General features: G+C 37.9%; 1 protein-coding gene across 1 annotated transcript in view; it reads left to right on the plus strand.

Moving 5' to 3' along the window:
- Positions 1–12,497, plus strand: part of PARP4 (poly(ADP-ribose) polymerase family member 4) — a 53,601-nt gene that overhangs the window by 11,059 nt on the left and 30,045 nt on the right. The window contains exons 9-15 of the mRNA XM_087967487.1: positions 700–873; positions 4,802–4,959; positions 7,443–7,580; positions 9,005–9,100; positions 9,899–10,085; positions 10,607–10,763; positions 12,257–12,381. Of these exons, the coding sequence (XP_087823613.1) occupies positions 700–873; positions 4,802–4,959; positions 7,443–7,580; positions 9,005–9,100; positions 9,899–10,085; positions 10,607–10,763; positions 12,257–12,381 (1,035 nt within the window). The remainder of the gene's footprint in view (positions 1–699; positions 874–4,801; positions 4,960–7,442; positions 7,581–9,004; positions 9,101–9,898; positions 10,086–10,606; positions 10,764–12,256; positions 12,382–12,497) is intronic.

The following is a 12,497-nucleotide window of genomic DNA, read 5'->3' on the forward strand; positions in this document are numbered from 1 at the left end:
AAGGTACTTAGGGATTCATTCTCCATTTTTTTTACTCCCACAGTTCAAAGGGAGTGACTGCTTGAAAATTATCCAGTCAGTTTTGTGATCAAATGGGGACTTGGACCCAGGTCTTTCCAGTCCAGTAACCTCTCCAGTCTTCTTGCTGGAGATTGGTCATTATAGATTCTATAAGCTTTTCCCATCCTCTCTGCTCTCAGCTTCTAGAATCCCAAGCAATGTGTCATGGTTCTGAGCAATGAACCAATGAAGTGAAAGTAAATATGACTTCGGCCGAAATAGTTTCAAAGTTGACACAATGATTGTGCTGCTACTGAATTTTAGAGGCTGAAATCCATGGAACTGGCTAGTGCCGCACCACAACTTACGTATCTAATATAGCTACATGGACTTAGTTCACCTACAACATTACACCATTTGAAAAGCATATCCAGTAGTCTGAACTATATTCTATTGGCTAATGATAGAATTATGTTTTAGTATTCTAAAAGATCAAGTTAGGATGTGACTATCCATTACTAGTACGAAAAAATATTTTTCTCTCACAACATATGGTTAGGTACATAGAAGTTCACACATCTGTGAAAGGCTTTGTGAAGGGAAGTTCAGAAGGTGGTGGGAGAGTTCCCCAATTTGTTCTTTGTATATATCATAATGTTTCTTTAAATAAAGCCTTTTAATACAATATTTCCTTAAAAGGTGAGCAGAGCTGAAGGCATTCTTCTTCGGGCAAAGACGACTTGGGAAGAAACAGGATCTCTAACAGAGCTGTCTGCAATCATGTCAGAATTCTATAAAGTCATACCCCACAAAAACGTTTTGGATGATGAAGTTAGCAAAAAGTTGATATACATTAAACGGGATCTCTGTCAGGTAACAGTATCAGACTTTATTCAACTTTTCAATGTCTCATATATGAGAACAGTCATAAATATAATAGATTCCACAACAGTTAAATTGCAAATATGACCTTATGCTTGAAGAATACTCCAAAATTGTTATTAGTCAAAATCACAAAAAGAAATAAAAAAATCACTTGAGATATTGAGATCACGAGTTGAATTACAACTCTCAAAAATATTTAATGGTTGATTTTTATATTGGTCCCTCTGTGAGGAATGGCCAATGGCTAGGAATTGTTCGAGTTGCAGGTACATTTATCTGGAACATATATAAGGTGGGGAAGTTTGGCTTTTAAGTAGACATTCCTTTGTGCCTTATGTTGGTGAGTATCAGCTTTCAACTTCAGATACTTGATTGAACATCAGCCAGTGCCAGTATTTGCTGATCACTTTGTAAAGTTGATTTTAATCTGTAATTGAACAGTTTAGAAATAAACATCCCAAACAAAATGATATTAAAAAATAGCAAACAAAAAACATCTATATTCAGTAGAACAAGTTAAAATTTAACTGCATGGAATCATAATAGTCAGATTTGTCAAGACATTGATTAAAAAAATTAATATGTAACAAATACAAACATGTCTGTAATTCAGGGTTTTCAATCAAGTACCATAGAACTTTTTCAGTTGGAATGAGATAATCAAAGCTGCTGTACACATCAGCAATGTCCTAGGACAGGGCTGTCAAACTTGCTGCCCACAGGCCAGATGAGTCATGAGCTGGCCACGCCCACATTTAGCGAAGGGAAAAAGTCTCGATACGTCACATGATGCCACCCTGACAATCAGTGGTGGGATTCAAATTTTTTACTACCAGTTCTGTGGGCGTGGCTTGGTGGGCATGGCAGGGGAAGGATACTGTAAAATCTCCAGTCAGAGGTGGTATTTTCCAGTTCTCCAAACTTCTCAAAATTTCTGATACCGGTTCTCCAGAACTGGTCAGAACCTGCTGAATACCACCTCTGCTGACAATGTGAGGTTTTTTTTTAAATAAATTTTTTATTAATTTTCAATAAACAAACATACACAAACAAAACACAAAACATGAAAACATAAAACTTATTTTTGGAAAGCGGCAGAAAAGATAATAGATAATTGAAATAGAACAGACAAAAGATACAAGCATAATGATTTAAATTGAGATGAAATAAATAAAATAGAATTAAGAGAGTGCTGACAATGTGAGTTTGACATCCCTGTCCTAAGGAGATTAAAAAAATCTCAGGATGGTGACTTGCAACAATGATTGAAGCCCATTCCTTTATATTTAACACTCAAAAAGAGGTGAGCTTTTATTCCATGGTGGTTCATGTTTATATTACGATAAGTTCCAAATTTTGCAGATGTAATTTAATATTACAGTCACATCACTAACCCTTATTTTTCCAATACCTTAATTTAAAAAAAAAATTATAGAGCTGTACATCTTAAGCAATTCTGGGTGCTTTGCATTCTTTACATTAATCTAAAATGATATCATTGCAGGAATATACCCCAAACATAAGTCATATATTCCCATATATTAGACCAGGGGTGGGATTCAGTTTTTTTAAAAAACGGTTCTGTGGGCGTGGCTTAGTCGGTGGGTGTGGCTTGGTGGTCATGTGACTGAGTGGCCATGGCCAACTCAACATCACTCATGTCAAGGGGCGCTTCTCCTCGCCTGGCCTCTCATGACAGTGGGGATGCTGCAACGGTCATACGTGTGAAAAATGGTCATAAGTCACTTTTTTCAGTGCCACTGTAACTTTGAATTGTCACTAAATGAACTGTTGTAAGTCAAGAATTACCTGTACAAAAATACAAAAAGCTTCTTTGCTTGCAAAAAGCTGCCCTAAATACCAATCATTAGATTAAAAATACCTGCAAGCCAGAGTTACAAATCAGGCAGGGTGCCAGAGCACCTTGAGGAATGAAAATATTTAAAATGCATTGATAACTATCAAGCAGCCATCTCTTGGTCATAAAGTGAAACCTTTTAGCAGAGAGGTCAGTTAAGCTCTCCAGAAAAAGCAGACCCAAGAAAAGCAATCCTTAGATCCATTTGCACCACTTAAAAATACCAGCTGGTCTCACTCACCTCACAAGATATCCCAAGGAAATCACCCAGATTTTAGGAAAGGTCACATGCCTCCCTCAGAAAGGCAGTAAAAAAAATCAGTGCCAAGCCTCCATCCTGCCTCTTGGAAGTGTACCCCAAAAGGACAGTGCCAGATAGTATTAAAGCAGTGAAGGAAGACCCCTCCCCAAATAGAAAAAGAAATCATGAGGCAAGAAATAATTAAAACACAATACAAATAATTAAATCACAACAGTAGCTGTTGCTTGTTGAAGCTGAATAGGGAAAATTGTCCCATCAATAAACACAGGATTAAATTTCACCAAGCACAGAATGAACCTTCACCAAAACCCAGTTTTAGACCAAAACTTAGAAAGGGTATGTAAAGAGTATGTTAAAAAAAAGATGTTGAGACTCTAGAAAAAGTACAGAGAAGAGCAACCAGGATGATTAGGGGACTGGAGACTAAAACATATGAAGAACGGTTACAGGGACTGAGCTTGGCTAGTCTAGTAAAGAGAAGGACCAGGGGAGACATGATAGCAGTCTTCCAATATTTGAGGGGCTGCCTCAGAGAGGAAGGGGTCAAGCTATTTTCTAAAGCGCCTGAAGGCCAGACAAGGAATAATAGATGGAAACTGAACAAGGAGAGATTTAATCTGGCAATAAGGAGAAACTTTCTGACAGTGAGAACAATCATCCAGTGGAACAGCTTGCCCTCAGAAGTTGTGGGAGCGCCATCACTTGAGACTTTCAAGAAAGAAATTGGACTGCCATCTGTCAGAAATGGTGTAGGGTCCTTCCACTGATTACGCCGCGCGCCGGGGCGCGGGGGCGGGGGGGGGGGGGGGGGGGGTGGGGGGGGGGGGGGGTGGGGGGGGGGGGGGGGGGGGGGGGGGGGGGGGGGGGGGGGCGGGGGGGGGGGGGGGGGGGGGGGGGGGGGGGGGGGGGGGGGGGGCGGGGGCGGGGGGGGGGGGGGGGGGGGGGGGGGGGGGGGGGGGGGGGGGGGGGGGGGGGGGGGGGGGGGGGGGGGGGGGGGGGGGGGGGGGTTGGAGTAGATGACCTACAAGGTCCCTTCCAACTCTGATTATCTGTTATCTGTTAACTCACGTTTGAATGTCAATCCTTCTAGCTAGCCAAGAAGCCTTGCTGAATGTCACTCATCTTGGTTCCCTGTCACTGAAAGCTTTGCTTCATTATTCAACTATTTCTTCAAAGTGCTGATTGTCCAGGGAAGTATTTCCTCCTAACAGCAGTGTAAAATCTTAAAACAACCCTTCCCCTTTAAGAAAGCCAAGCCTCACAAGCTCCGGAGACAGGAAGTCTAGGCTGTCTGCCAAGAATGTAATAAGGGTGGAAAAAAACAAAGGAGATTGCTTCTAACTACCAGTTCTCCCAACTGCTTAGAAAGTTAACAAGGGGTTCTATAGAACTGGATAGAACCAGTAGAATCCCACTCCTGCTTCCAACATACACAAGTTGAAACCCAGCTCTTATTATACATTCCATGGAACATTGGGTAGAGATAAAAATACTTCTTAGGTGAATTATACTTTTAAAAAGTAGGCCTTTTGTTTAGCATTCTTTAAGATTCTGGTCCATTGATTTGTTAAAATGAACCTATTTCATTACTTCTGCCTAGATCACAGACCTATAAAATCATAATTTAAGGGTCCTTTATTGATACTGTTCTGAAGACTCCAAGCAGCTGCACTGCCTTGCTTCATACTTTTTGGTTTTCTACAGGCAAAGGGTGGAATAAATATCTTAATCATTTGATAAGTAGGCTTTTTTGTCAAAGAAATGTAACAACTCTAAATTCCATCTTGCTTTTACAGCTGATTAGAGATATGCTGAATATTAGTGAAATAAACATGTCAGTTCTTAACCTGTCATCCCTTTCTAAATATCGGGCTTTGAGATGCAGGATTGATGCTCTAGATGTGAAAAATGAAGAGTTTAACAGTGTCAAACACTTGCTGGAACAAAACACCAGGTAACTTTTAATTTTGGTATGAGATTTCAGGATTTGTATTGTGCAGGTTCCATTTTTTTCTTTATGATACTCTAATACTATTAAGAAATATCTGAAATATTTTTGAGCATATAGATAAAATGTAAAATCCTCCGAATATATAATAGATATTGTCTTGGTTCAGGTTTCAGTTATATACTTGAACACAGTTGCTTTGGATATTAGCAATTTATTTCAAAGTTAAACAGGTAATAGTGGACAAGGAAAATAATAAATCAACACAAAAGTCTCTGAGGAAGAAAACTTGCCTGAGTGGTTTTTCTTTCAGTGGAAGTAGAGTCCAAAATCTAGCCTGAGTTCAGAAAGCCAGATAATAATAATAATAATAATAATAATAATAATAATAATAATAATAATAATAATAATAATAATAATAATAATAATAATAATAATAATATATTTTATCATCATTGTATGTATATACACAGTGTACACATACAACGAAATTCACGTAAGACCAGACCCAATATGCACATATGACAATCCCCAAACACACCCCCACCCGCCAAAATTCCCCGCCAAAATTACATAAACAGTTTCCACAAGAACAGGGGTGTCAAACTCGATTTCATTGAGGGCCACATCAAGGTTGTGTTTGACCTCAGGGTGGGGGGCATGGTCCAGGGGCATAGCCGGCATGATGTCACTTGTGTTGCGGACGACTGTGGTGGACTGAGTGCTCTGCCAGCAAAAATGGGCTCTGGGCCCCGTTTTCGGCCGTGATGGCCTCCTTTAGCCCCCCGCCAGCAAAAACAGCTTGGGGGGGGCCATGAGCCCCCAAGTTCCATTTTTGTTGGCAAAGGCTGCAGGAGGCCATCGTGGCCGAAAATAAAGCCTGGAACGGTTGCATGTGGCCTTCCCCAAGCTCTGTTTTTGCTGGCAGAGGCATCACAGGCCAGTCCTTTGCTGTTTACAAGGCGGCCCTGTAGGCCAGATCCAAGCACCCACAGACCAGATTCTGCCCGCAGGCCTTGAGTTTGACACCCCGTATGAGAATATCATGCAAAAGCCAGAGATCAGACAGTTGTTTCCAACTAAGAATCATGAATCAGGGCTGCCTCTTAAATTAGGCTGCAGCCAGCTACTTTCCATTACAAAGACTTTTCCCTCTGTTTGTCGAGAAACCCCATTGAGCATTGTTGTTCTGCTCTGTGCCTCATGCGCCGGGTGCAAGGGCTTAAGAGTCATACCTCATCATCTGACTCTTCCAGTTGTTCAGATAGCGCCTGCGCCTGTGTTTCTATCAGCCTCAGGTGATTCTTGGCTTGATGTCTCCTGATGCTAATATTCCATAGGTTCAACTGAAGTAGTGTCAGACTGAATCCTCAGCCAAAACAGGTATTGTCAAAACATAGCTGCCATAGGGGGTGTGGTCATTCACAGCAAATAGTTCTTTTGCTAGTGCTGAAGGATGACCTTGCTTTCTCCAGAGGCCACATTTTTAATGTTTTTGATTGGGGTTGAGGCTCGTTATGCCAAGTGATAATGAGAATGTAAATGCCTTTCTAAACTGAAAATACGTTAAGTCAAAAAGTAAGGTGTTGTGTTTAGCCAGTAATGTATCAATTGTCTAGAAAGTTCTTACTGTAGAGTAACTGTTCCTGTTCTGCAAAGTCCCATATTGAATTATCATGTTCTGTTAGTCCTTATTCAGCCTTTGTTAATAATCCTGTTCCTTTGACTCTTTTAATAACTCTGCCCCAGGTAAATGTACTGTCTTACTTCCTAAATTTTATGATTGAGAAGCCATGAAGCAACTTTCTTTTATTTGGACCGTGCTTCTAGCATAAGCCTAAACCTTGTACAAGAATATGTTATATACATGTTCTTCCTTATGCCGGAATTTGATAATAATCACAGTGACTAAAGCCTGAATCATAAATAAATACAAACTAGCAAAAAAAGCCACATTTGGAGATTGTGAAATGGGAAAAGTAGTTAAGCTAACATATTTTCAGATTAGAAAGGCACTGTAAGGGCTTCTCATAATCACTTGACATAAATGGTGGAATGAAAACAGATTTTCTGCTACCTGGGTCCAAAACTGAATTGTGTCAGTTTTGTGTCACCTGTATGTAACCTAAACCTTTAGGGTTTTGGAAATGCCCCAAAGCTTTTACTAAATAGAAATTGTTATTGGGAGAGAAGAAAGAAAATGACAATCCAATTAAATGAAATTTACTGTTGATCCCAGCCTCAGCACTGTATTTTGGAATGTGGCCCTTAACCAAGGACTCAAAAGCCATGTGTACTCCTTGCTGTTGAAAAGATTGTGCTCCTGTCATGGCTACTTACTTGTGGAAATCTCTCTATCTTTATATTCTACAAGAGATAGATCCTCAATGGCGTTAGGGATTTTGTAATTGAAATTACCGCGGCCTGGCTATACGTTTTTAATATGAAAACTAATGGAATATTTATTTTCATTTTGATTTTTCTTGCAGTGAAAATCTAATACAGGTTTTGAATATATATAAAGTCAGCAGAACAACTGAAAGTATGTTGTTTGAGAGAAATCTTGGCAATGTTCAATCTTTATTCCATGGATCGTCCGTTTGCAACTTTGTGGGAATCCTCTCAAGGTAACAGCTTGAATTATATTCTAGCTCTTCAGACTTTGAAGAGTTTGCTTTATTTTGTTTTTCATTAAATGGGACTTAGCTATAAGGCAACTGGCCAAAATAACAGTCTTATATGTTAGACCAGCTCAGAGATACCTAGTACACATCTTCTGCTAAGCTTGGGCTAAGATGGGAAGGATGAGAACATCACCAACCAGATTCTAAGTTGAATTGTGATTTCCTGAAAAAAAGGAATGTCTATGTAACAATTGAAGCAGAGGGAGCATTTCTTTCCAGGGTTGTCTAGTGTCTATTGGAATAGGAACTGATGCTTTAGCTGAAAATCTCATTTAAATTCCTTTTATTTTGGCGACAGTTATCTCTAATTTCCTTGTATGACTAAAGGAAACATTTTAATTATTGACAATCTTCAGGGATTTATACTAGCCCTTTGTGGTCTTTTTACAGTTTTGTTAAATAATTTGGAATATTTGGAATATTTTTATAAAATTTATTGGATTATTTCCTTGTTTCATTCATTTGCAGTTTATCCCCAAATAAGAAGGACATTGTAATTTATATTTTTCCAATATTGACAATCAAATTCTATATTTAAGGTCAGAAGCAGCTTTAAAATTGTATTCTCTTGTTAATGCAGTTTAACTGTCAATCAGAGTCTCTAGTTTGCTAGATTGGTTTATCTCCCATGGGTGGAATAGTCAATAGCTCCAATCTCATACCTTGACTCCAAACAGCTAAGAGGTAGCTATAGATTTTTTTTCTTTTGACTTTTACCTGATTGCCAGAAAGGTAACAGGATAGCGGAGTCCTATCTCTCTGGAATTAGAAGAGTTGATGCCAGGTGAGGCACTCCCTAGAAGATGACTGATGACAGTGAGAATTTCAAAGCTCTTTTCCCAAGGGTTGGAAATGATTAGAGTGTGTAGACTCAGAGTACTTCTAGGAGAGGAGATTTGAGATTCCATCTTACCACTATTATTTAAAATAATAATAGATTTACTATAACCCTCCCATTCTGAACCAAGCTATATTCCTTTATAAAATTTACTTAAATATGCGATGACTTGATCAATTGAGTCCAATGGATATTTTGGTTTTTTTTAAAAAAAACCTCTCCTAAATATGTTAGGTTTAATGAATATTTTTTCTAAAATAAAAAAATGGAAAGGCAAGTGTATCTTACGTAATTATTTAGCACATGTGGTTTGAGTCTCACAGATGATGATGGTGATTATTATTATTATTATTATGCAAATAAGTGTGAAGGACAAGAATGGGAAAAATGTAGAGTGTGTATGTGCTGTTTGTTCCTTTTTCCTTAGTTACCCAATGCCAAAAGAACATCTGTTCAAAATTAACTTGCTAATAGAGAAACATTTGCTTCTGTATCTTAATATGTTTTACATGCTAATCTTTTTTTTTAGAGGATTACTTTTGCCAAATGTAGCTGAAGACTATGCCTTAGAAAGAACAGATTTTGGGTACTTGGGCAGTGGCATTTATTTCAGCAACTCTGTAAGGTAACATTTGAAGTCTTTTTTTTTTTTTTTCAGAACATCAGTATTGTTTGTTTGTGTGTGTGTCTTTTTAAAAAATATTCTAGATTAAGATGCAATGAATTTGTAGATTTTCCTGCATAAATACTTAGGGGGAACAGGGTGATGTAATGAACAAAGAATTGGCATTGGACTAGAACAGATTTTCCCAATCCGATGCCTTCAAGGTGGATTGGAACTATAGCTCTTTGCATTTCAAAAAAAGGCACCAAACAAGATATATTCTAAGAGTTGTAAACCCCAACGCATTTATAAATACAGAATTGATTCAGATCAATTTAATGAACTTTGACCAATTGCCTATTTTCAAAGCAAGTATGATTCTTGGTATAAGCCCATTTCTCCCAGCGGGCTCACCCTGACTTTGCATTAGCTTCACATTTGAGTTAAGGCCAATGGAGAACAGGTAATCAATGATCTATTGGAGAGAATAATTAATTGTAAAGATTATTTAAGAAATGTGTAAAAAACAGTGGTGTGATACACCTAACAAATATTAACCAGGTAAGCTTTTATCTTTCTACCAGTCCCAACACATTGTCCAAACGACATGTGACTATGGTCATTAAAAAGTTGTATATCCCTGCTTTAGAAACTGTTGTGGAAGACACATCAGTCCAAACAGAACCAGGATCAGACTGATGTGGTTAAGACAGCAAGACCAATTGGCAAGCTAATTGGCCTTTTGCTTTAACTAAAATTTAAATGATGGCTATGAAAAAAAGCATTTGGAATAAGCAGATATTTCTCTCTCTTTAATAGAACAAGCATTAAGTATTCCCAGCCATGTGAAACAGATGGAACTCGACTGTTGGTCATTTGTGACGTAGCACTTGGAAATTGTTGGAAGACTAAGGAATACTGCTATTGTTCAAGTGAAGGACCACCACTGTGTCATGATAGTGTGCATGGAGTCCGTAGTACAGAAAAGGAAAAATCTATTTTTGAGGTATTTGATCTAGCTAGTTGTGAATAATCTATAATAGGGTTCTCCAACCTTGGCAACTTTAAGACTTTTGCTGGCTGAGGAATTCTGGGAGTTGAAGTCCACAGGTCTTAAAGTTGCCAAGGTTGGAGACCCTTGATCTAGAATAGAAGAAGGAAAAAAGACAAACTAATTGTAACTAATAGTAAAAATGTTAAAAATGAATATAGAGCCAGTAGCTAAAAGTAAAAGCTGTTATCTTAGTTTAACCATTATTAATTTTAAAATCTGATAGGCTTCCAGGGAAGGTAGTCTTTTGAGCCATCAACTTTGCCACAAATCCTCATTGAAAGTCTTCAAGTGACTTCTTGTCTAGAAGCAGTTCACTAAAGTTCATAAGGAAAGCAATAGTTTGTTAAATTGGTATAATACTTCAGCATTCTGAACTTTTCTCTAACTAACTTGAGGATCAGCTTATTGTATCTATATTTGTGCTCTGGTAAGGTTCCTAAAATACATGTTTTATTTTGTTTTCTTCCAATAAGGATGATGAATTTGCAGTGTACAGAACCAGTCAGGTCAAGATCAAATATGTGGTTCAATATACATGTGTTAATGACATCATTAAAGAATTCCAGCCAATAATTCAGAATGAATTAGAAGACCAGAGATTTTCTTTTGAGGATCATGACCAGCCTAGGGGTAAGAAATCATATTTGAAATTTCCCACAATAACAGTCAAGTCTGTTTTCTTGGCATTTTCTGAAACTTTTTTATTTTTGAGTCTCTTGATAAAAACACATCTGCACTAACTTGGCACAAATATGCATAGTATAACAATAACAATGAATGATAAATATCAATTTTTAATTGTTGCCCCCTTCACAAATAAAGTCATAAGTATATTCTCTAAGCCCGTGTCTAAAACCTCTTCTTTTCCTCTACATTTTTAAAATAGGGAAAATAGTTATGTGGAACTAAATGGTATGTAGGTATTCTCTAAACTGCTTTTTGCGATGGTGCAGTGGTTAGAATGCAGTACTGCAGGCTACTTCTGCTGACTGCCAGCTGCCTGCAATTTGGCAGTTCGAATCTCAGCAAGCTAAAGGTTGATTCAGCCTTCCATCCTTCTGGGGTCAGTAAAATGAGGACCCAGATTGTTGGGGGCAATATGCTGACTCTGTAAACTACTAAGAGAGGGATGTAAAGCACTATGAAGCAGTATAGAAGTCTAAGTGCTATTGCTATTTCTCTGAATATGATTTTTTTTCCTTATACACAGAAGTTTTTTTCACCAGAACAGCAATGAAATGTCTGTAGGCTATTTGTGACTTTCTATTTCTATGTTGCTCCCTTCACATAATACCAGGATTCATAGTGAAGTTTTACCAGCAGGTTGCCAATTCTGAGCAATATGACTTTTGAACTTGCATTTTGTTTTTGTTTTCTACAATCTCAAACTTAAAAGTGTAGGTGTAAGTCTTAGTACATCTATTTTTAATTCCTCTGAAAAAGGCTGAAAGTGAAGTCCCCTATCTAGCCTGTGACCTTGCAGCCACTTGAACAATAAAAAATAGAGAAAAATAGAAAAGAGATTTTAACTGCAAGAAAGGGGGGTTTCCCCTACCAAGAGGATGTCCCCCTACTAGGGGATCAGGGCATTTTCCACTAATTTTGCATCAGTTTCATAGTTCCCAGCACTTACAGTTTGGTGGTTTTTAACTGTCTATTGTCCTTAAACAAATCTTTTGGAAGAACTAGTTAGTTTATTGTTCTTATACATATTTTTATAAACACTCTTCATGCCTCTTGTGATATTGATTATGCTTTTCTTTCTTTTTGGGATTAAAAGTTAAGGTCCAAAGATTTGAGAGTTATATTTATATAAAAGTAATGCTGAGAACCACTTTGAATAATGCTTTCAAAGCTGAGCTATTGAGAATAGGTTCAGGACCCACAATGCAAAAGGCACCCGCATTTCATCACCCACACCCATATTTAAATTGCAAAGTCATTGGGAGAAAGGAAGGCAAGGGGAATTGAGAGGTGAGGAACTAGGGGAGAATGAAGGAGGCAACTTTTCAGGGAAAATAAAATTAAATGCCCAGGAAAAGCAGAGAGAATGTTCTCTAAAGAGACCACTAGTTTGAGACTCTGATTACAGTATGTGTGTACCTTTGATTTGTCTTGTTTAGATTATACACTACCGAGTCATGATCTGTTGAATGATATTTCTGCTGGCCTACTGGACAGAGCTGGAAATCCAATTCCTCTTAAAGATATTCAAATCAAAGGAAGAATAATAGACTTTGTAGCAGAGGTAAAATGTTTTTGTTTTTTCCTAGAAATGCTTCAAAATTCTTCAAAATTGTATTTTTAATTCTTCAAAAATTGTAATTTTAATTCTTCAAACATCTTTTACTACCACATTTTTAA

Source organism: Notechis scutatus, chromosome 5, assembly GCF_049901735.1.
Source record: "Notechis scutatus isolate UNSWTSFEM ecotype Mainland chromosome 5, rNotScu1.2, whole genome shotgun sequence".
Lineage (NCBI taxonomy): Eukaryota > Metazoa > Chordata > Lepidosauria > Squamata > Elapidae > Notechis > Notechis scutatus.